We start from the raw sequence: 24,409 nt of genomic DNA, 5'->3' as shown, positions 1-24,409 counted from the left end.
CACCTCAGCCCTTCCTAGGGCTTTACCTGTGGAACATCAGGGCTGGATATGTGGAGAGGACTTGGCAAGAGAGCAGGATGGGTCATTTTGGAAAGGGTGGAAGATTGTGTTTATTTGTTGTTGCTGGTCCACAGGCACCTCACCTGTGCACAGCATGTGGGGTTTTGCTTGGGTCTCTCAGTCTTGGGGCCTTTCTTGCAAGGAGAAAATGAGTACCTGGATCAGACCAACACTGCATCCCTCACCCTGAGAAATGGGTGAGGGAAAGCACATCCTGTGTGCACCTTCCCAAAGATGCAGCCTGCAGTACCCCCCTCCAGCCCCAGGGCTGTGTGTGCATGTGGGGAAGTGCCCGGAGAGCAGAGGGGAGGGAGGCACAAGATGGAAGTGCCCCTGGTGACAGCAGTGAGGATTTATGTGCCATCAGGGTGATTTGCCTGACAGCACATGGCTCCCTCCCAAGCTCAGTGCTCCGAGGTACTGCATGGATCTGTCACCTTCCCTGGGAATGAGGCAATAATTTACCCTGTGAATAGTGCTGGGAAAGGCAATGGGAGAAGGAAGGTGCCATTCAGCACAAAAGCTGACAAAATCTGATTGTTAAGTACCAGTCAGTACATTAAACTTCATATCTCTCTAAAGAGCGAGGAGGGAGAGAAATGCCTTGTATTACACAGAGACATGTTACAGGAGACAAATGCCAAGTGAATACTTTATAAAACTGGTGTGGTTTAATGCATTTTGTAGTCAATAGCCTGTCTTTTGTCTGCCCTTCGTTGTGACAGCTGCAGTGTGCCACAGACCTTAAATCAACAAAAAGCAGTGGAATATCCTGCTCTGGCTGCTTGGCAAAGAGCTGCTGTTCAAGTCTGCCTTCTTTAGAGAACTTGGCTCCCCCAGCACATCTTCTGGCTTGACTGTTTTGAGATTTGCACTTTCGTTTGCAAATCTGCTGTCAATTCAGGAAAATGACACCGTGATTAGGAAATGAATGTAATTCTGATACAGACCTTTTGTAGGCAAAAAAGATTGGCAAAAGTGGTAGTGGAAGGAAGGAAGAATTGGAATCCTGATTATCAAGTAGAGAGATAATAATCAGATATGGTGAGCTGTGATTTGTGTATTGAAGGCAACACTTGGAAGCAGAGGGAATGTGGCGTAGTAGAGTTTGCCAAAATTCCTTGTGCCCTTAGGTTGAAAGTTGTGTTTAAAAGGTGTGAAACAGTTTCAAATACAGTCAGTGACTGGGTCGAGAGCTTGTTTTACTGATGGTGTAAGCAAGCAGGGACTTACAAATGGATTATGGATGGTTCTTGAGGAGAATATTTTCATTTAGGAGTTTTATTTAGAAGCTCTTTCTCCCGGCACTCAGTGCTGGAGACTAAGGACTGAGCAAAAAGGCTTGGTCAGAACCACTTGTGAACAAGCAAAACCTTCAGAACTGAACTGAACTCTTTTTGTCATTCAAGCCAATCTAAGAATCATTAAAATACGAGCTGAAACCAAGGTTCTCAAATAAGTACCACTCTGGAATTGGAGGGATTTTTAAAGCATGGCAATTTGCAGTGAGCTGGGACAACTATTCGTTACTCCATCAGAATGTGTCTTGTTTCCTATGAAAAAGGAATAATTTGATCCGCCAGTTTACACCATGTAGTTTTCATTAGGTTAAAATCATACCTGGTCAAACGTGGGGGTAGGGTTAGGAGTTGAATACAGTATGTAGATTATCACCCTTTTTTAGTATGCCTAGAAATGTAAAGGTTGAAATGAAGATTTACCTTGTTCTTGTCCACCAGGTTGAAATAATTAACCCGAATGCCTTAAACATAAGGATTTTCTCATTTTGTTCTTAATTTTTTGTAAAGACTCCATTAATACTTAAATTTCTCCAATCTCTTGTGGAATCTGTTAATAGCTTTATACAGTGTCAAGGAAAATCATTGATGCAGTGTTTAGAAATGGAGTTAAGTCAAATGTCCCCGTAGTTGCTCTTTGTTAAAATAATTGACATCTTGATTTGTTGTATAAGAAATCTTCATTTATTTGCCTTTCCTATAAAGCTTTTCACCTTTTTTGTTCCTTTGGAAGTCCTTTAAATGATTGGAGTCAGACAGGCAAAATTTTCCCGTTGTCAAATCTTCTTGTTTATATATTTTTATATTTTGGAAAACAGAAGGTAAATAATTTCCTTGACTGCCTTTCCACAAACTAGACCAGTGTATGCTTTCTTCCTGCCACAGCCTGCCCCCACTCTGAATCGCACTGTTCATATTTCAGTCTTTAATGGTAAACTCATTTTTTGAGTGCTTTCACATTGTGTCATTCAGGAAATTTTCATGCAGGTGAGATGAGAAGAAAGAAAACAACTTTCAATTATCTTGTGTTACTTTAAGTTACCATTATGGATCTAATTGTGGTCTATTTGCTGCTTCATGTTCTGGTGAATTGGCATTGGGGTTACAAACCACATTAGCTTTTTCAGCTTAAGCAACATCAGAAAACATAAACCTGAAGCCTCCAATGATGTTTTTAATCTCAGAAAAATAGCAGTGATTTTGTTCAATTGTTTTTCAATCAATAGCAAGCAAATCAAATCTCCATGCTGGCTAAAAATGCTTAGCACAATTGTAATACGTGTCTATTTCGGAAAAAGTGAAATTACTTTCAAAAACATTATTTAAACAAACAGAGATGCGTTAATGTTGCAGTCCCTGCGCCCTCAGGGCCCCTCTCCCAGGGCTACACGGCGGGGGAGGGACCCCAACACGTTAATATTTCTGAAATTACTCAAATCGTGTTGTAGATATTTATTACACACATTTTCCATACATTCTAGGTTCCCCTTTTTGCTGTGCACCTGTTTTCATGAACATTTTTGCCTTAGGATTATACCCTGGAAGCCACAGGAAGATGTGTGAGTGAGGTGGGAGAAGAGTTACATCCAGTCTGTAGTGTTGACTTCTGTCACGAGTACAGTTAACAGACATAATAATGGTAAAAAAGCTCAGCTGATCTCAGTTTTCAGAGCTTTTTTTTGCTTGCTTTTTTTTTTTTTCCCTGTCAGGCTGAGCCCCTGGTTTTGTGTTCTGTGCACTCTGTAGAGTGTTGCATCCTACTTGCATTTTTTTTTTTTTTTTTAGCTGGTTAAGTTTTAAGTCTCTGTGAGAAAATGCAGTTGTATTGAGCAACTGAGAGGAGCTGCAAGTAAAGCTACAGAAAGGTCTTAATGTATATAATTTGTCACTATTATTTCACTGTTATTTCAGTCTATGAATAGAAAACAGACTTTGTTTTGAAATTCAGTTTTTATCTCTGACTTCTTCCTCATTACCCAGCAAAACGTTGGTTGTGGGGATGGGGAAAAGGAGGTGGGGCCCTTCTGTGTGCAGGGATTTCTTGTGGCTGTGAGGGATGCAAAATGCAATGGCAGCTCCAACAGCAGAGAGGAGAGGACAGAAATGCTAAATATTCCAGCTGTGCTGCAATGACACGTCCCTGTTTCATATCAAGTACCTCAGCAATCTTGATTTTATTATTTATAATACAGCTATTTGTATTGCAGACAGGGTTGGAATTAAGCACAGCTTAATTCTCAGTTTGGGCACTAGGGCTCTGAACATGTTTATTTCCTGGGATATATTTTCATACTTGCCTGGTATATCTTTATATGTTATTGTTTATGGTGTTATTTCTGGACTGCAAACCTGCATTGTGCTTTTTAAAATTCATTTTCACAAGTTCAGAAATAAAACTCAGTGAGAAAAAGCTGTGAAATGAGGCAGGCCAGGCTTTACAAATTGCAGAGTAATCCCAGACTGCTGTTTTACTACTATTTCCAAGTTATCTCTGCCTGGAGTAAGAGCAAAACTCTTTAATACAGGGCTGCTCTGAAGTTTTATTAAACCAGTTGCTTAGTGTGAAATTAATTTGTTCAGGAAGGAATATAAATCAGCTGAGGTGAAAGAAAATTGATTTTTACATCACCTTTCACTTGTTGCACTCTTAGTAGTATAAGCTTCATTAGACTCTTGGAGTGTTTATAGGTGTTATAAAACGTTTAACACTTGATGTATTGAGATACTTGAAAGGGTTTCAGGCATTAGAGGATTATATTGAGATTCCATTGCTATCAGTCTGGTGTTTGGCACATTGGGAAGGAAATGTGTGCTCTATTCTTATGCATAAATGGAAACTTTTTGTCTGACACTACAGGACTGATACATGCAGTGAGAAACTCCAAGACTGGGAAACAATGCTGAAGCATCAAAGGTAAATTTGGTATAAATAGCAGGTTCACAAAGATAATGGAAGTCACAAAAAGCATTTGGAATTGTGCAGGAATTCATAAATGCTCCAGTCTGGTGGGCATTTTGCTTCTGTGTTCCAGCTGTCAGTCCAACTTCCCCGAAATGTGATACTTGAGGTGTTTCTCCCTTGCAGTGCATGTGTAATTATGCTTCTGTTATAGTACACGTGCTGACAGGGCAGAGTATTTGCCGTGAGATAAAAGAACGAGGTAGAGAAGACAAAAAATACTGAGAAACCCAATCCTGAGACATATGACACAGTTTACTTTTAAGTTACAGGTCTTAAAAATTTATCAGTGCAATTTATTACTGTGTGTTCAGAACTTCCTAGAAATGCAACAGGTTTTACATATAATGACAGTAATTTTCTTTCAGACTACGAAGTAGTTGTGTGCTTTCCTAAAGCCAGCTGATTTATGGAATAAATGGGATAATATCTGTGTTAGGTTTCTGGACTTTGAGCTTTTGTCTCATGTACAGCAGTTGGTATCTTAGTGCATTGCTGATCTGTTCTGCTAAGGGAAGTTAAGTTTGGAAAATACATCCAGAATGCTTCTATATACTGAAAATCCTCACTTCATGTGTTCTTGAAGGTGTATTTGAGCCAGCTGATTCTGTGTAAATTGCTGCTCCTGTGGTGGAGCAGTTCAGAAATGAGTTTTCAGTCATTGCACACCTGGACCAGCAGCTAATGCTGCTTGTGCTCACTGGTCTCCTGCCAGTGGGGGAGAGACAGATGCCACTCTAATTAATAGTCAAAATTAATACCCTTCATGAATGAAAATGATGGAGGGAAGGCAGTATAAACAAGTTAATTTTCTCCCCGTTTTCAGAAATTAATTTTTTTCTCCTTGTGTCCCCACCCCTTGAGTGGTGTCTTTGCGAGTCTGGAGAGCGGACAGGCAGAGCTCCTAGAGGACATCAGTTTACAATGCTGTAGGCAGCAGAAACAAAGTTTATTTCAGGAATACAAGCTGTGTGTTGATTCTTCATCCTTCTAACCAAAGATGTGTATTTACTTAATGAAGTAAAATTTTTTAACTCTTCACTATTAGCAAATTAGAAAAGCTGAACTCAGTTTTTCTTCATATTGCTGGATTTAATTTCAAAACTGTGTAATCTTTAATATATAATTTACAGTCACTTGGACAGAGGCTCTCTCTGAATTCTTATTTGAAGAATGAGGGCACACTTCAGTTGTTGTTTTTGTATGATTTTATGTGCCTTTAGTCACCTCTGAGGTTTGTCAGTGGGGTGCTACTATTTTTCTTATGCTTGAGTAACGGCCCATTGTCTCTGGTTTGCTTCAGCATGCCAAGGAAAACATGCAAAGATGAAGCAGGTTACTTCACACCATTAAAAGGGTATTTTGATTCCATGGGAGTACAAGCAGTGAAATCCTTTTGCAATAAAAATGCTGGCTTGATTAAAAAGGGTTTCCTACTAAGAAAGAGCTAATTACATTGATAGCACATTAACAGAATATGTAACTTGAGTAAAGATGCAACAATAAATCAAATATAGCAATTACATAAATTGGAGCATCTTTGAAAAGTAGGACAAGTTATCTGAGTGTGTTATTTATTTAATACCAACTTAATATCACGAGAGCAAACAGTAAGACAGGTGAAGTACATCGAAATATTAATTATATGCATCCATGCCATAACTTATAAGAAATGCTTACTTACTGCTCCTCTTCAAGGGAATTGCTGATAGAAGTTAAAGCATAACATCTTGAATTATTCACAAGTATCTGAATTTTGATGGGTAGATCTAACTGATACCCAGAAGAGCTTTGATATTTAAACAGGACAAAGACATTTTACCAGTTCTCTGTGAGTTGTGGCTATGAGACTTGAATCATTCCTTCTGCAGATTTTTCAAGCTACAAACTGTGAAGGTGTATTTTTGAACAAAGAAAATAATCTTGTTTTTGTTTAGTAGGCTAGATCTTATTAATGATTTAAAATGTTTAATATTTTTAATTCCAAAAGTATTTCCAAAATGTTTTACAAGGTAAGATTAAAAAAAAAAAACCAAAAAAACATTGCTACGATTTCTTTAGACAAACTATTATCTGACAGCAGTGAGTATGTGGTGCTTTCAGAGTGATTGCCTTCAGTGACAAGATACTGAGCCATTTTTAATTTGAATAATTTGGAATAAAATTCCATTGGCGCAAGCAGTTATCTCCTAGTCCTTCTAACAATTTCTCTTAACCCCTAGAAAGATTAAGACACCTTACACTGCAGCCAGGCAGGATTTGGTTTTTGCCCTGAAGCATGGCAGCTTTATGGATCCAATCTAACTCTTGATTGCAAATAGAGATAATAATTTAGATACTGTAGCTGGCAAACAGCTTTGGGCACTTGGTGGCTGCTCTGGAGGCTGTGGCAGCACAGCCCATGCAGCTCCTGCCAGCTCTGGCTGCTCTCCACCCCTCATTCCCCAGGACAGGATCAGCACCTACACAGGGGCACTTCCCAGCCCCGAGGGAACTTGCTGCTCCTGGATTGAGAAGCCAAAAAGCAGCAGAGCAGCTTTCATGAGGATAAATTAGTTTGGAGAGGATTCTGTCTTCTCTGAGTTGCCACTGCTGGGGAGTGCGTAGAAGCAGCGCCAGTTTCGCAGGAAGGATTGTTCACACACCCTCTTTGGGAAGCAGTGGGGAGGGCAGTTTGAGCAACATCCAGTTTTAGTATTGTTTCAACCACTTCACCCTCAGTTTGAGCTCAGGTTACTGCACTTTCATATCTGCGCTCTCTGAAGAGAGATGCTGATCTGTTGCTTAGCATCAGGGATGATCTTTTTCTAAGGCTCAATTAAGAAATCCGTGAAGAAATATTTTTATGGGAATAGAGGAGCTATTGCTTCATTTCTGTATTAGGTCTGAGAAGTGAATGCTGATTGTGAGTGGAATCCCTGAGAAATGTAGCTTTGGTCAAGAAGAGAGTAAGAATGAGCAGTAGTTTGTGCCATAATAATCGTATTTGTATGATCTGGAGCTTCAGCTGCTTATTCCCTCTGTAGATTGGAAATAGTTACATTTTCATGGTATAAGCCGAACTCCACAGTGCCTCAATCCTCTGTATCTTGTGTCCCACAAAACCTCTGATCCTGAGGGATGTGGATCAGCATTCCTGGCTGCATCCCTGCATGGGCAGGCTCAGCAGCACATGATGTGCTTGTTGAGGGACAGGAGTTCAGTGTTTATCCCTTGTTTTATGATGCAGCAAATACAATTTGGTTTCTTGTAGTGCTGGCTGCCTTGGTGCTTATGAAATGTAAATGAAATGAAGAGATGGGATTGAATGTGTAAGTCTGGAATTGTTTTGGAAAGCAGTTCTGCAGGAAAACTTGCATGGAGAATGATCAAGTGTTAATAGAGGGAGTTCTGTGAGGATGCAGTATAATCATTGCACAAAGTGAGGCCTGTCATGTTCAAAGGTAATGTGGGGAGTAGGAAAAGTAATGGAATAATTTAAATATGAAAGGCAATGAAATGTAATGAATCAAAGTATGACTAACAAGGTGATTTAGTGAGATGGAGTTAAGATGGATGCAATGTGATTTTAAAAGAAAAAGGTAGGTTTAATAATAGAAGTGTAGACATTTGAAGCAAAATACAAAACAAGCACAAGAGTCTAAGGGGAGCTAATGTTTAGTAACAGTATTTTCAGTGTAAAAACTATTAGGAATTTAATTATAATTTTGTTCATTTAAAACCATCTCCTACATATATAACATTTATATAACAAACAAAAAAAGCCCAGGAACAACTTGCCAGGTTGTTGTAACATAAAATAAACATTAAATTGGAAAAAAAAAAAAAGGGCTATGACTTTACAGTGCCACTGTAAAATAAACAATTAATATATTACTGTACAAAGCACAGTACTAAGCAGTGTTGGATAAAATAAAAAATAAAACATAAGTAAGACTTAGGGGTAGAATTAAGTTTAAACAACACCTAGAAATTTGTTCATTGGTGACCTAATGCGGGACTAGTGAGACCACTGGTTAGATATCATGTTAGAGTAACATATACTGAGGTTTAAAATATTTCTGGTGATTTTGACTTCACAGCTGACATGCTAAATACAAGCCATAAATTTTTGGAAATTTGGGCAAATTCTCAAATGTTTTAAAGTAGCAGATTTCTGGCTCAAAGGATTTGGCCCTGCACAAAAAGAAACTGCATAGCCTATTTGATGTTCTCCTGTGTCTGATGAGCAAGACAAGGACTGGGGACACAGTGTTCTGGTATTGAAATAAAATATTTATTTTGTTGCTTCTTTACCAATATCTAAATGTAGACTAAAATTATATTTTCTCATTCCATTGTTTCCCTCACTAAATGGGAAGTGCTGTTGTTTCCTTTATAAGAGGAAAATTCCTTATTCCTTTTTAGATTAAAAAAAAAAAATTTCAAAGTGAGCTCTGCACTGAGAATTTGTATGCTGAGCCTGTCAGACTGTGAATCTTTATTATTACTGAGCTTTATCCTTGAGTACATAGCTTGCAATCCAGTTTGAATATTAAGTGTCAGGCTCAAATGCTCTGGTGAGAGATTTGCAGGAGCCGGCAGGCTCCTGTCCCAGCCTTGGCAGCCTCTGACCGCTCACAGTGATGAGTGGTTTTATTTCACAGGTGTCACTTTGCTGGGGTGAAGCTCCTGAAGCTGTGAGTGATGAAGGTGGTACCATTACCTGCAGCCTGTGATTTTCCTGGGATGCTGGGGAAGGTTGTGGAGGAAGAAAAAAATGTGTGGAACTGGTCATTCAGGAACGTGCGATGTTTACAAATCTGGTTCTTTTTCTGCTTTAGATGTAGCACACCTTGAAGGAACTCATTAAAAAAAACCAAACAACACATTTTTTGTTTATTTACAAATAACCAATCTGGGTCTAAGAGTTTTCCACTGATGTATTCTGTGTGCCTGGCCTATGGGTTGCATCATGTGTACTTTTCAGTCCTTTTTTCTCCCAGTGAAAATCATGTTACTCTTGGGGAAAATCTGCTGCTTGACACAGCTGAGCTTCCTCCTTTCTTTCCTTCTGATCAGAGGAGAGCGCTTGAACTCCAGTGTAGGATCTGCATGGACTTCTCTGTACTTGTGACTTCACATTTTGCAATCATTGTCAAATTACACCCAGCTGGAAGCAACGACAATAAACAATTCTTTCAAAAACAGCCCCAGCCCAAGGCTGTCTTGTGTTGTATAAAACAAACACTAACTTTTGAAATCAGTTGTAGTTGTTCTAACATAGCAGGAATAAATTTCCAAACATGGTAGGCTTAGATTATTTTATTTTTGCTTCTTTTTCAGACTGAAATAATTTTTCTTCATAAACAGTAAGAATCCTTTTGATAAAACTACGATAGCCCCCATGCAAAGGCAGCAATAACTTCTGCCTTCTCTGCAGCAATGGGCCTGTGGTGGGTGCCATGGGCTGGGGATGGCCTCCAGCATGGTTGATGGGACATCTGGGGGAAGGCTGGACCTTTTTGAGACCTGATGACCTTACAAAAGTCCCTTTTCCTGAATATTGGTGTTTGCCAGCTCATCCATCCCAGCGCTTCTCTGTCTCCAGCACATGAAATGATGCTTTTATTTTCTGTGGTGATAAAAATGTCTTTGGATCAGAAAATTTGGTGTGTTTGGATGAGAAAATTTGCTCAACTGATGTGTTGAGTGCGATGAGCTTGTCTTGGGTGAGGGGCCACTGATCTACCCAAACAGGTTTTGTTACAATCCACGTTAAATGCAGGGTGTCGCGTGCATCATCTACCCAAATTAGATTTTTTTCTTTGCTTTGTCCACAAGAGACATTCTCCAGTCAGTGGGATGTGATGGACCCTCTAACTATTATTCTTCTGTTAGGGCTCATAGATGTAGCTCAGAGTTGTGCTGTTTCTCTAAGACTAATTATGTCATAAGTCACAAAGCTGTTGGATAAACTGGTGGGTTTTGGTTTGTTTTTATTTTTTCTTATTCCAGTCCTTGATTTCAAATGTTATTTATTAACATCTACAGTTTTTAAGCAATGTCAAAATTTCTGTTAATAAATAATATAAAATAGATAAGTTTACCATTCTTCTCTCTACGTGGGATATTTCTTTCCAAACTGCCTTACAGAGGCGTGATTCATTTCTTGACCTTTGATAGATGAGAGAACCACTAGTTTAAAAATGCAGAATGTAAACCCTCTGTTCTGGAAGTATAATGTTCCTGCTTGTCAGGAGCAAGGTATTCATGGTTAAAAGTTCACCACTGGAATAGGTGGAAGGAATTTTCTAGTGGTAGATGAGAACAGTTAAGCCTTTTTGAAATTATTTTGTTATTTCTGCCCCTCCTTTGAGTGTGTTGTTCCCTCGAATTTGTGATAAATGATCTCAGTCTGGTGGGCACAGCCGTGCATTACCATGGTTAACATGGGAGCAATCTTGCTGGTATTGGTGGAATTGTTCCACCTGCTCATGAGGCAGAACAGTCTGTACTGCAGAAAAGTGGGGAGAAACAAACAAAAAAAAATCAGAAGAAGAGTTCTGGAACTCGTAAGAGTCATGATGACAATAGGAATAGAGAAACTCCATGCCCTGGGCCTTGCCCCTTCCCTGCATTGACAGAGGAGCTGATTCTCCCAGAGCTGAGGCTCTGCTTGTGAGCGCTCTCTGCAGCCAAAATTCTGAAAGGTCCTTTTGTAAGAGACCAACATTTCTTTCAACTTCATAAAATGTTTACTGCCATACTTAATCCTACAGTTTTTATGCTGAATAAATATGTAAACATCCACATGGCCTCAGTCACAGGAATAACCATTTTTAACTCAGTGGCTTACCTTATTTTTTTAAAAAAGCAGGTATTTATTTAAACCTTCTGGCAGTTTCAGTCACAGGTAGGGGGATATACCTCGTAAATGATGGTTTTATCTCAGGTAAGATATGGAAATAGGAACAAAGATAGCTTGAGGTTATCACAGTCTAGTTCTGCACTGCAGCATGTGGAGTGCTGCTGCCCCTTAGGGCTCAGAGGGGGCACGAAGAACTTACACAGCTTGTAAACTATTTAAAAAATAAAATTTTAACAAGTGTGTGCCATTTTCCTCTGTAACACCATGCAGTTGTGAAGGCAGTGGTGGTCACAGTCTCTGCTGCACAGACCTTTCAGATGATGTGTTGAAGTTCTTATCTGTTTTGTCATCACATTGCACAGAATATGCGCTGAGGGGCAGAGCCCTATGAACGAGTTGCACCATAGAGTGATGTGCCAAAGGTTCAGGACAGAGCTGAGATGGAGTCTGTTCTCGCCTTCCCACTGTCTCCCCTCCTATACAGATACAAACAATACAGAACAGAGCATCAACCAGCAAACACAGTGCAGAGCACTAACATTTGCATTTAATATTTCAAATAAGTTCTTATGCCAAGAGAAGCTATTCAATTTTAAGTGCTATTTGGACAAAACCCTGCTCACATTCACCAAATCTCAGTGTTTATCCTGCTATCACAAAAAAATCCCTTCCATTATTCCCTTGTACAAAAACATGCTCTCTGTATCCCTTGGATTCCAAATGTGCTGTGTGCCATTTTAATTTTGAGACAAAAATTTACTTAATTTTGAAAGACCAGAGATTGAGACTTCATGGAAAATTATTTTCAGAGGACTTTACAATATTCTTCATTTTATAGTGAATATTTGCTTCCAGCAATAACTGCAACTGTCTTCTTAATCATCTTCATGATATTATCCTTTGCAGCAGTCCCATATACCCCACTTTTCCCTTCCACACAAAGCATCATTCCTGATGTCGTATCAGATGTTTTTTCTCCTCCTTGAGTTTCTTCTGTGCCCACTTCACAGGGTACAGTCTGTGCTTGGTGCTTTGTTCTTCCCAAGATTCCCCACTCCAGGGCACCTTGATTCCATCCTGCTCTTGTCACACAGAGCACTCCCTGGGGACATGGGGCCACCTTTCCATCGCAACAGCAGCACTCCTCAGAGGAAAAGGCAATCCAGGAGGGTCTGAACATGCATCCAGCACGTGTCTGGTGGCTGTGGCTGCACTGAGTGCTGGGTTTAAGCCCCGTGACTCCGGGTGCAGATGTCCCAGGGCCTGGGTGCAGCTGGCAGCTCCCGAGGGAACAGAGCCAGGAGCTTCGGGCTCTCCCCAGGGAGCACAGCCCAGCTGGGTCCAGAGAGCAGAGCCAGCTCCTGAGATGGGTCTGGCCACTGACAGCCCCAGGATGCATCTGGGGACTCCAGGAGCAGCAGTGCATTGGGATGGAGGGGACGGAGGCAAGGGGACCATTGGAGTCTAAAATCCCCACAGGAACTGAAAAGTTGGGGAGAAGGGGCAGTGTAGGTCTAAGAGGGCCATGTCTGAGGATCAGCCAAGGCTGGAGATGGAAGCCCCATGGCACAGTTTAGCCCAGGACCCAGAACCTGAGAAACAATAATTTTTTTCTATTGTGATAAGAAATGCTGTTCTGTAAAATATTAATTATAATGATTGAATTTAAAAAAGTGCCATACTAAGGTGATGCTTAAGATTTCGGATTACATTTAATGGTAATAAAGTGCAGCTAGAAATACTCAGTAAATGGTTTCAGTCCCCCTCTTCTAAGGCTAATCAATGCAGTGAGCTGCTCTGTGTTGAGTATCCTGGCATAAATATCAAATGTGGTTTATCATATTCCAGTTGCATTTCATTTTTTCTCCTTTTTCCTTTTTTTAACCTGATGTTCTGAGGATTTCCTTTTAGTGCCTATGAACATCTCCTTTTGACAGACAGTGCAAATTAAAAGATATGGCTGGGCAAAGGAAACTGAAACCCAAATATGCCCCCTGGGTTTTCATTTACAGTTAGAAGCTACAGACACAATTACTGGTGACAGAAATGCAGAAGCCAGTGGCAGAGTGCATGTGGCAGTAGAGTCATGCCAGGCAGTAATTGGGAAGATTATTTTTAATCAGAGCATATCCTACAGCCCAAACATTAGAAATCTCTTGTAAGGCTGACAGGAAATTAAACTGAGACCAAACAAAAAAAGCCTCAAAATAGAAGTAATATGGTTAGAAGTCTAATGATGGCAAAACTCGCTGCCTGCTGTATTTGGCTGTTATCTAAAGGGAATGGATTTTAACTTGCAGCAGCAGATATCATTGTTTAATTGCATTTTTAGAACAGAATTAAAAAATATCAGATTAGATCAATTTAGACGTAGGCTTTTGATAAAGGTCTGAAGCAGTGGATGTTAAGTCAGACTTAGTAACTGTATATATGTATTAGTAGTGGTTTTTATTATTGCTTTACGTTCTTTTTTTTTTTCTTTAATATAATGCTTAATGAAGCCACTGCTATGGGAAGATAATAACATATCTGGGATACTCTTGGAATGCTTGGGGTAGAGTGAAATTTTATGAAGCCTGAATGGCCTGGGGCTCTCTCTCAGTGACCCTGCAGAACAGCCTCGGCTTTTTTGGGCTGCCTGAGCTGCTGCCCTGAGGGAGAAGCCCTTGGGGTACCTTGGTACTTATCTGTGCACCTGACACTTTGACCTCGAAACACTTTTTCATTCTTAACTGAGTCTTAATAGATCATCATCTCTGCCAAACTTCTCCTTACACACTTTGCAGGGCTTCCTCCAGTTGCCTCTCGAGTTTTCCATGCCTTTGGACAGAACAGGAGCACTGCAGAAGAGTTCTGCTGTTCTTTGTGTGCCTGGCACGTACAAATGTTGTAATACCAGATGCAAGCAAAACTTTGCTGATTGGGAATTTATTTCTGAGTCATAGGAGTGCAAAACAAGAGCCCACTTTGTGTTTTGCTACAATTTATGGCAGCTGTGGAAAAGAAAATTTAGCATTGAAAATGTGCATCTCATGTTGCTCCGCAGGATTGCTTGTAGTTGTGTGGACAGCTCTCAGTGGCATTTCATGTCGGTGTAAAGAATCAGGTGTAATGTCCAAGTCCAGAATCAACCAGTAAATAGGATTTTATCAGAATTTAGGGGGTTTTCCCATGAAACTACTGGCATTTTCCAGCTGTATTTCCTTCTACTGAAAATTGCTTTGTGTAATCATATGAATGCACTTGAAATCTTGCTCATTGTTTAGGTATTGCCTGAGTAGCTGGGTAACAAATTAAGTGTGCTTGGTAAGACAGACAAATTCGGCCCAGTGGTCTGTACAAGCCCTGGAGATTGTGACCTGCTGTGGGGTAGGTGATGGAATGTCATCAGTGTTGTGGGATTTGCCTGCACGAGGAGCTGCCCTGAGCTGGATGGTGGTGGCCAGGGGGCTGTACTGCCCCAGCAGGACTGGGCATTCCCTCGGGTGGGGAGAAATCTGTACAAAGTGGAAGTTTCTAAGTGTGTCCAACACTTCTTTTGCCCAGCAATATGTAAATAGAAAGAAACTTGTGTGTTCAGCTCAGAAATTGGTTGTTGGGAGGGTTTGGGCAGTCAGTTGCAGTTGATGCTGAGAGCACCAGTGTGAAGTTGGCTGTTAACTCTGAGAGATGCTCTCCTAGATGGTCCCAGCTCCAAGAAGACAGAAATTCAAGTGTGTTTGCTGTTCCTGCTTGTCACCTTTCCAAATTCTGAAGCTCTTTTCTCAGAGTGTGTGGTCATTGCAATGCTGCCCGGCATGTTTGTAGAGCTTGTACCTTTCTGGTACTGCTGGTTCTTGTTCCCCTTTTTCCTCAGTTGCAGTAGAAAGACCCAAATCCTCTGATTTTTTAGTTTACCGGTTTATTTAATTTTTTTGTTTAAAATGAAACCACATATAAGGAGGAAGATATTGTGTGAAAAAATTATCCAATATGTTTACTCTTTGGAATTTTACTGAAGTGGATATAAACTATCTTAAATTTACCTACAGAATGATTTGATTATACTCTGACCTAGGTATGTATTATCCTTGGAGACTCAAAATATGACCAACGATTCTGTTTTCAGGGGTATTTGTACCAAACAGTACATATTGCCATTTGCACGTGGAAATGAAAAATGCATGTAGGGTGAATCTGTTAGGTAAAACATGGCTGAGCTTACTGTAACTACTAAAATTCAATGAAAAATTCTGTAAAATGTTGCATGTTGCAGCTGCTCATTAATTAGAAAGAGTGGCATGGAATAGAGTGTTACCCTATTGGAATTCCCAAATATGTGCTTGTAAAATATATTCTGAATGGCCCCCTTTTGGTTATGCATTTTATGATAATTTTTCTTTTGCAAAAATTGCTTCAAATTTTCCATTGAAGGATACCCAGAAAGCAAATTACAGTGGTGTGTTCTTATTGAAACAGAAACCTGTGCTGGGGAAAATTTACGGTTATAGCTTAGTAATGTCTATTTTAGTAGGTAAATTTGCAATGAAAACATAGATTTTCTGGTTTCAAAGGCATTGCAAACTGTCTGAACGTATTTACTGTGCATGGAATGTTCAATAAATAAATTATAAAATCACACTTGTGAATCAATAACCAGAATTTGCTGTTTGGCTTTGTACTACAATAAAAATGCACTTATGGCCCAACAGTGTGTACAGTGACAGCCCAAGCAGTGCATTAGCAATTGCATGTTTTGTTGAATCTTTAAGCCTTCCTTGAGCGCAGGGCACAAGCAGGAGCTCTTCTGAATCCGTCATTCCCAATAAGAATGTGTTTTTCTTTCCCCAGGAAACTCCACAGAAGCCCCATGCAAGTGGTGCCTATTGTTTCCATGAGCGGAGCCTCCTCTCAGTAAGTGCCCTGGTTTTTGTGTTGCCTGTTGATTTTCCGACATCTCTCCTGTGCTGCCACAATTAATGCAGAAATACTTTGGACTCCCCAGCTTGCTGTGCTGCTGCTGTATCACCAGACTAATAGAGCACAAGTAAAGGGTCTGATGGCTTTTAGCCTTCAGTGAGCAGCAGCTTGCCAGTGACATGCTTAGAAAACCAGCTTGCCTGGTTCTGGCTGCAGGTTAAAGTGATTTTCTCTTGTACTGCCCTTGTATGTGTTTGGGTTGTTTCACTGTCGTGTTTGTGCCACCTTTGGCTGATTACTTTGTGTACAGATTTCTCACAGACACTTTTCCCCCTCAGAACAGCTAAGGATAATTAATTCATCATGCTTTCCTTTATAAAATGCTCTCGTAAAGCCAGAATAGGGAATATCATGAATTAACCTCCAAAATTTATAGGACACGTGAAAAAAGTATTTGTGCTGATTAATTTTTTGCCTTTTCCCTTTCTGAGAAAAGGCTTTCAAATCCAAAACACTTGTTGCTCATTCATACTTGGAATTTATTCTCTAGTAAAGTTTTTCATTGTAGCACATACATAAACCCAATAATGATTAAGCCCTTTTTATTCAGGATATAACTTCCTATACTTACAGTAAATACAGAAGTATCAGACAAAACTGTGTAATTCTTGGTAGATGTGTATTTTATACTTCTTTAGCAGTTTTTAATAATTCTCTGCTTAAAATAAACTCCAGTTCTCAGATATGTTGCATTGGGTAATGAGCATGGCTTGTTCTGTATTAGGCTGAGTATATTTTTGCTTTATATACATTTATAATTACACTCTTCTTTGTTCTGTGTTGCACATGGGTATTGACAAAATAATAGACAACATTCACCTTTTTTTTCTGCTATATTAATTCTGCTGTGAGAAGCTGAGTTCTGCCCCAACACACAAAGTTTCGTGTCACTGAAAAAATTAGACACACAGTGCCTGCTAGAAACATGAAGAGGTTTGCATTTATTCTCCTACACTGAACACAATCTTCCTCTTAATGTCTTTGAAATAAGATTTCATTATTTCAAAAAGACTGCCTGCCTTACTGGATGAAAAAAAAACCTGTTCATCTTGAGGACCGATTTAAATCAATTCTGTAGTGCTCAGCGTGCTTGTTGCTTTTAGCTTTTCCTCTGCCACGAACAGTATTTTCTAGCACAGAATAACCTTACAGCCCTTAGCAGAATTTGATGCAATAGACAGCTTCTGTTAGAAAAATTCTGGTAAAAATTGCGCGACGGAGGTTGTGGTTTCTAACCCAGGGGAGACAGCGGTCCCTGAGATAATCACAGCATGTTTTGAGGAAGCTAACATTAATTTGACTGTGAATACAGTGCCTCAGTAGCTATAAATGCAGTTTCCAGGAAAAGATACTCATTTTTCCCTCAACAAGCTAAAGTAGAGGTTTGGGGATCTACAAGGAGAAAGAAGAAGAAAATGCTCATTTGGAACCTGAGGAAGGTTTAACTCTGCCGAACCTCCACGTGCATAATTTGTTGATTATTTTCCCCGGTGCTCATAACCCAACAGCAGGACTATCTATCAGCTGTGGGGCCGAGGGGTCCCTGGGTCAGCAGGCTCAGCCCCAGCCCTTGTGTTGCCTGGAAAGAGCCTCAGGATCGGAGCTGGCTCCTGGCAGCTCCCTCTGCCTGGGCGGGATGCCTTCCTCACCCGGGACACGGCTACGGTACTGCTGAAATGTTCTGTCCTGTTCCTTTCCTGAGAAAAAGCATTGCAAAACAGAAATTCTGGTCCAGCACACAGGTGTTAAGGTGTTGGAATTGTATGTATTGAAACAAATATCTGCCTCTTCTCACAAATCTCTTGTGCTAATCAAATTTTGTATTCGGTATCCTTCAGCTGAATTTTAGTTTAATTCCTAGCTGTGGTTGCTTTGCAGTATTTTCCTATTTCATTTTGATAGAGAAATAGGTTGAGGTAAGTAAAGTTTTAACAGTCTAACTACAGAGAAATCCTGGATTTTAAAATTCAGTTTCACAACCTATGGATTTAGGTATTTGACCTTCTGTTAATGGTGCAGTAGTGCCTACAGTGCTCCAGCGAAGCTGCAGTGCATTGAGTACACCAGTAAACAAAGCAATAGAAGACAGTTCCAGAAAACCACTGAAAATAAGCATGACAGGCAGAGGAGATAGAATTGTTCCAAATATACTGTGGGAAATCAAGGACAAATAGTGACTGGCAGGGGGTTTGTAGCAGAAGTGGATGTAAAACCTAGATAAGCAGAGTCTTCGCTTGCTCCCTGAAGTGGAGAGGTTTTCCCATTCCATTGTGGCAAACTGGAATTCTCTGAAGTGGGAATGCTGCAGAGGGCAGTGCTAGGCAGCAGCACCATGATCCCCCTGCTCTGGCTGTCCCGTCCCAGCTAAAACTGAAATACAGGAGCTGGGATTGATCTCGTGTGTGCTGGCAGGGATCTGACAGGGAGGTGGAGGTCGCTGGAGGGCTCTCAGGTTGGACACTTGGGCTGTGCTGCATTCCTCTGAATCGAGTTTATTCTGAAAGATGGATTGCTGTGCTTTGCCCTCCCCTACACAACTCCCTTGCCTGAAGCTGCAATCCTTTGGCAAACAAGGTATTTCCCTTTGGTATTCCACTGGAGTTCTCTGAAAAGAGAAAAAAAATCAGAAATGTTTCAGTGTTTGGCAGAAAGTTTATACAATTCTTGCCCATTCTATTGTTTTTTCTTACTCTTGAGGTTGTGCACAGCTGTTCCATAGTTTGATAACCATACTGTAATTAAGTGTTCTTGGTTTATCAGTAACATCTTTCCTTGACTAGGAGATTTTAAAGTGACAGACAAAGGATGAACCAGGGATGCTGCTTCTTGCTAATTTGACAGCTTTTTCTTGGGAAGGTCTGCCATGACTATCCAGGTTTTACACCCTTCTGGATGTAAAGATATTTATGCCAAAAGGCTTTTGCTCTCCAAACAGCCTTACCTTCACTCTTCCTGCAGTCTGGCAGTGACACAGAGGTTGCTTGCTGTACTGGAAGGGCCTATAAAGCCAGTGAAAGAAAAGCATTTAAACTCCTCTAATTTTAGAGTGAGCTGTGTTTTCCTTGGAATCGTAAACATGCAGAATAAAATAAGGGAGAAATAGCTGTTATTGCATTGAAAATATTATAGGGGATTATGAGTCCTTTCTTTCCCCCTCATTAACCACATCTTTTAAAATTGTTAATACAATAAATCTATTTTCCAAAACATCATAGCACGCCATGGAGGAGTCTGAGCAGTTTAGTGTGATCTAAGGATTTCTACCTGAGAGGCATGAAAAAAAATAATTGTGAAAGAGATCTATTATAAAATACCACAATTCTCTTGGAAATAAACCAATATTATAACTTTATTCTAATAAATAGGAAAGAAAAAGATTTAATGATGGTATTCTTATTTATTCATCTCGCTCTATTCTGATGCAGTCTGAATGATAGTATTAGTCTAGAGAGTTGAATATTTTTAAAATTGCAGCACTTTGAATTACTGGTATGTGAAAATTACAATAAAAAAGGGATGAAGAATGGTAGTTAGACAACGTAAATGATGCAGTAAGTTCTGCTCCATTACTTTATCTGAGCTAGAATGGGGAACTGTTTAGTTGTTAGGATCTGCTCCACTGTCATATTATTCATTGTTGTTTTGCAATATCTTCAAATATCTTCAACAGTTATTGTAGGAATTCATTAAGGACCAGGAGCAGCGAGGCATTTACCTGTTCCTAATGATGAGCAGGAGAATATTCTCATGGATGTTTTTGCTTCAGAAAAAGCTTAACTAGGGTGCCTGAGCCTGACCTGTGTTTGATTTTTTTTTTTTTTTCCCCCCTAGTGCTGCTGCAAGGTAACTCAGTGTTAGGTGGCTGATTTGTAATATTGCTTTTCCATCAGTTAGAAATGTTTCATTCCATATGTTCTTTCCTGTTTAGGGAACTAAATATACTACTTTTGTTTAATTTGGTGGGTTTGGGGTTTTTTAAGTCTGCGTGCTCCAAAGTTTCATTTCCCACTAGGGAAGAAAATGTTGTGGGTTTTTCTTGCTGTCATTAATGTGAAGTTTGTATGAGTAAAACCACCAGTGATCTTGGACAAAAGAGCAGTTGTGTGGGGGCAGGTTTACATGAGTCACTGTTAAACCAGTGCTATAATTCATCATTTCCTAAGTGGTAAAAGGGCTACAAACCAGAATATCAGTGGTTTGCTTTTGATTTACTGGTGGTTCTGCTGCTTGGTTCACTGAAACCATGATCTTCCTTCAGAAGTAAAGGAAGACATTGTCCTTGTTTAGATTGTGCTTAATCACTGCTGCAGATGATTTCTGTATTTGTTTGGGCAGCTAAAGGTACTCTCTCACAGCAGATTCGGGGGCATAAGGCTCAGTGAAATTGAATAGGACATCTTGAAAACAAGAGGCAGACTCCTAACACAAGGGTTTTTTGGAAACACCACTGTAGATTATTTCAAATTATAACTCTCTAACTAAAATTAGCATTGTAATTTTTCCTTGACCGTATACAAATGTAAAGAAATATCTTAACAATTTCTTAATTTCTCCTTCCTCTCTTTTAAGAATTCAATCCCAATTTCTTTCTGATGGATTCTTCTGTGAACTTTCTAAATTCTCCATCTTTCTAAGTGGTGTTTTAAGTTAACCAAGTAAAAGTCTTAAGGGTTAAATATAGACTGGCCTTATCTTGTGAATTTATTGTACATAGCAGCCTGTTTTCTGACACCACTGAGATATTTCCTTCATGAGCATTACAGTGCAGACATATTCAGGCATTATGAACATTTCCACATGCATGTAAACACCCAAAATACTTCAGTTGACAATTGTTTGCACTCTGGATATTCTCCAGATTGCAGCATTAAAGGGGTTTTCGTCAAGTTCATTTCCACAGCTCCATGGCATTTAAGAGATATCAAGTCCCAATATTCCTGTGAGATTAGTATGTCCTATTATCTCTTTATTACAGAAGGAGAAGCCAGAAAATTGAGCAGCCTGAGTGATGTGCCAGGAGAAGGACTATAGCAGAGCTAGGATTTGAATTCATGTTTCTCAAATCCCAAATCATTGCCTACATTCTTGGGCCATCTTTCCTCTGGTCTCCCTCTAATCCAGCACCTTTTATTGTTAATCATTTTTTCATTTAACAGTGAAAAAGACCTTATAATTTCATGCTTTTTCCCGTCTCATAAAAATTTGAAATTTTCCTTAAGAAAATCCTGCAATTATTAAATGTGTATGCAAAGTGTGTGATATGCAAAGTCCTATCAGCACAGGGCAAAGCTAATTGAAATATGACATTCCTTGTGATGATCTGGCTCGTGTCAAGGATGTCACCATCCCTTAATGAAGATATACACTCGATCCTCTTTTCTTCGAAGAGCTTACAGACTTCTGAAACTTTCTCTGGTAATGCTAATTATGCAGAGTGGAGGTGCAGCCACGGCAGGCACTTGGGCACTTCAGGGCAGTAAATTTTAAACCTGGCAAGGCTGTTCTGGGTTTTGGGGTGTGTTGCTGGAGGAATCACTCCTGTGTGGCTGCTGCCACAGTAAGTGCTGCTCCAACCTGGGTGCAGCTGCAGCCTGGGCATGGCTGGGGCAGGAAAGGCTGGCCAAGGACAGGGAAAGCCCTGAGCCTCAGCAGTGCACTCAGGGTAACAGTGTGGGACCTCAGGCTGTGGTTAAGTGGGGAATTGCTGTCCCTGCACCCAGAGCATTCAGAGTCCATCTAAGGCCACTGTAAGTGGCTTTTTGTGCCCTGATCTGAGGTTGTGCTGAGCATCCCTGGGCACAGGTGTGACACCTGGCCCTGTTTCAGTGGGGGAGTACCTTTGCTGCTACTGCTCATGGAAATGAACAGGAGCACTGGATTGCAATAATTGTTTAGAGGTGGGGAAAATTTCATTTCCTTTCTGTCCTGCTACTACATTTGAGGTTAGTTACTGAGTTCACAAGTCTGTGTTGTAGTGTAATTCCTGTGTAGCACAGGCACAACCAATAAACAACAGCCTTTGTGAGAATTTTTACTGCTCCTGGGAGATGTGTTAGAAATCATATAACTGATAGGTCTTTAAATTCTGAATATGGGGTGGCAGCTGGAAAATGCATCTCCAGTGAGGAAGGAGAGCTCTGGGAAGTAAGAACAGATCTGTTGATGTGAAATGAAAAGTTTATCCTCATTCTCTATAGTTTAAGAAATTTAAATAGGTGAAACAACATGAGTTTGACAAAGTAGATTTGTATTTGGCAGCATTTACTTTTCCTTCAGGACTGTTTAATTTCAGAAACTGAGCTGTACCTCCCAGAACTGCTTCTGACTGTGGAACTTTCTAGGAGCTCACTGCATTATGGGAACATTTTAGAACTTACCACTGGGGTTTAGCAATTTGGGATTTTTCACCAAGAAGTTAACCCTTTGTCTTTTACACTACTGAAATCTGTTTACATCCATTAATGCATTAATGAGAGCAGTTTGTCTGTGGCCTACCAAAAGCCACTGCACACTAATCAGGGCAAATTTGGGCAGATCGGTCAGAGAACAGAGTTCTTGTCTGTGTGTGCAGAGGGAGGGCTATGTCCTCTCCTACATTCTGGTGCAGCCCCAGCCCACTGGCTGAGGAGGGAGAGTGAGGAAAAAGAAGACAACAACAAAAAAAAACCAACATAGAAAACCTTGATGCTGTGCAAACACTGCTTAGCAATAATAGCAATAACACAGTTATCAACAGTGGTTTAGTCACAAATCCAAAATACAGTTTGTTTGAGAGTTTGTTTTTGTGGTGGTTTTTTCCCTTATCTTGAAGGATAGTTTACACAGCTAAATGACACAGTTACAAAATATATATATAGATATATATTGCACCTACACGGAGAAAAAAATTGATCTGAAATCCTTCACAAATTGTGTTTTTATCAAGACCAAGATGTTGTGTGCTATTGATTTTTAGATCTGCCCAGCCTACAAGTAATAGAAGTTTCAGAGACAAAATAATTTAAGATGGTTTTCTGTCTTTTGTGTAAGCCAGGTTAGGATATTGAAGTACAAATCAATTGCTTTGCCACTCAGATTCCTTGAAACCTAAAAGAAGATTTCAGCATAAGTTATGGTTTCCAAATGTTTGTGTTTTCTGGTTCCAAGTCTTTTCCTGCAGGCAATAGGCCTTGTTTTGTCTGACAAGCTTTTTCGCACCTTGGTCACAGTAGCACAACAGGGAGCTGTAAAGAAAAGCATCCAGGAGGCAGGATCACCACAGATGAAACCTAGCAGCAAAAATGTGAAATAGAATTATGCAAAAATCACGTGTGAATAGCAAGATCTGCAGAGGATTCAATCCAAAGGTAGAGGGGAAATGATGAAGTGGCAGACATCCCATCTCTGTGACTGGTCTCTACTCTCCAGTGTGTTCTGATCACACTTTGAGGGGATCAATTCTACTCCCACAACAGTGGGAATAATCTGACAATAGGAGCTGGGTGGATCAGGGCAGAATCAGTTTCATGGAGGTGCCTTTGTCATTCAGGGCAGAAATTTTGAATACATGAATCATTGGGCTTCAAATAATACTCACCTGGAAAAAAAAAAACGATGATGAGAGCTAATAAGACAATAAAACCACTCAAACGAACGAAAGCAGATAGTACACAAGTGATTTTTATGGTAGCTCAGTACAAGTTCTTATTATTGACTCAGGAATGTCTATTTAAGGAATGTGTTTGGGAGGATGTAGATTTACAACCTACAGGTATGCTCAGAACAGCATACTCTGTGTTTGAGAAGTTGTGGATAAAAAAAAATACTCTCTTAGACTTGATGTTTAACTACAATTGGAAACCTTCATTTGCATAACTTGATGAATAACATTAGACTTGGGTTTTTCTTGAGCTTTGTTGTGTACCAGAGGGAGAGAGCAGTGACATTCTTTAGAGAGTACTTTTAAAGCAGCTCTAAAGTTCAGTTGTTGAAATGCTGAAAGTATTTTGTACCAACTGATGTGCAGTTAAATGAAATAGACTTACTTTCTGTAGGTTTAGGGATATTTGTATCATCATCTAGTTTTCCCTAAAAGACACTTTGATGTAATAGGAGACTTTTTCATGATTCATATTCTTTTAAGAAAATGGCCCATATTTAAATTGACTGTGGCTCTGTCTCCAGATGTCAATAAATTATTTCCTTAAGAACACCGGTCCCAAATGCAGATCCTTGTAAACAGCCCCCTCACTAATGCTCCTTCCTGGTATCCAAACACTGCCTCCATGGTTTCTTGGGAGGCCT

General features: G+C 39.9%; 1 protein-coding gene across 19 annotated transcripts in view; it reads left to right on the top strand.

The window, feature by feature from the left end:
- The window catches only part of RBFOX1 (RNA binding fox-1 homolog 1), a 1,119,677-nt gene that overhangs the window by 448,610 nt on the left and 646,658 nt on the right, over nt 1-24,409 (top strand). For all 19 annotated transcript variants that reach the window (XM_048320436.1, XM_048320431.1, XM_048320443.1 and 16 more), the window contains one exon: nt 15,998-16,060. In XM_048320436.1, coding sequence (XP_048176393.1) covers nt 15,998-16,060 — 63 coding nt within the window. The remainder of the gene's footprint in view (nt 1-15,997; nt 16,061-24,409) is intronic.

The sequence above is a fragment of the Corvus hawaiiensis genome, chromosome 16, assembly GCF_020740725.1.
Source record: "Corvus hawaiiensis isolate bCorHaw1 chromosome 16, bCorHaw1.pri.cur, whole genome shotgun sequence".
NCBI lineage: Eukaryota > Metazoa > Chordata > Aves > Passeriformes > Corvidae > Corvus > Corvus hawaiiensis.
Note: the sequence above shows the minus strand (reverse complement) of the source record. Positions and strands in the feature narration are given on the sequence as shown.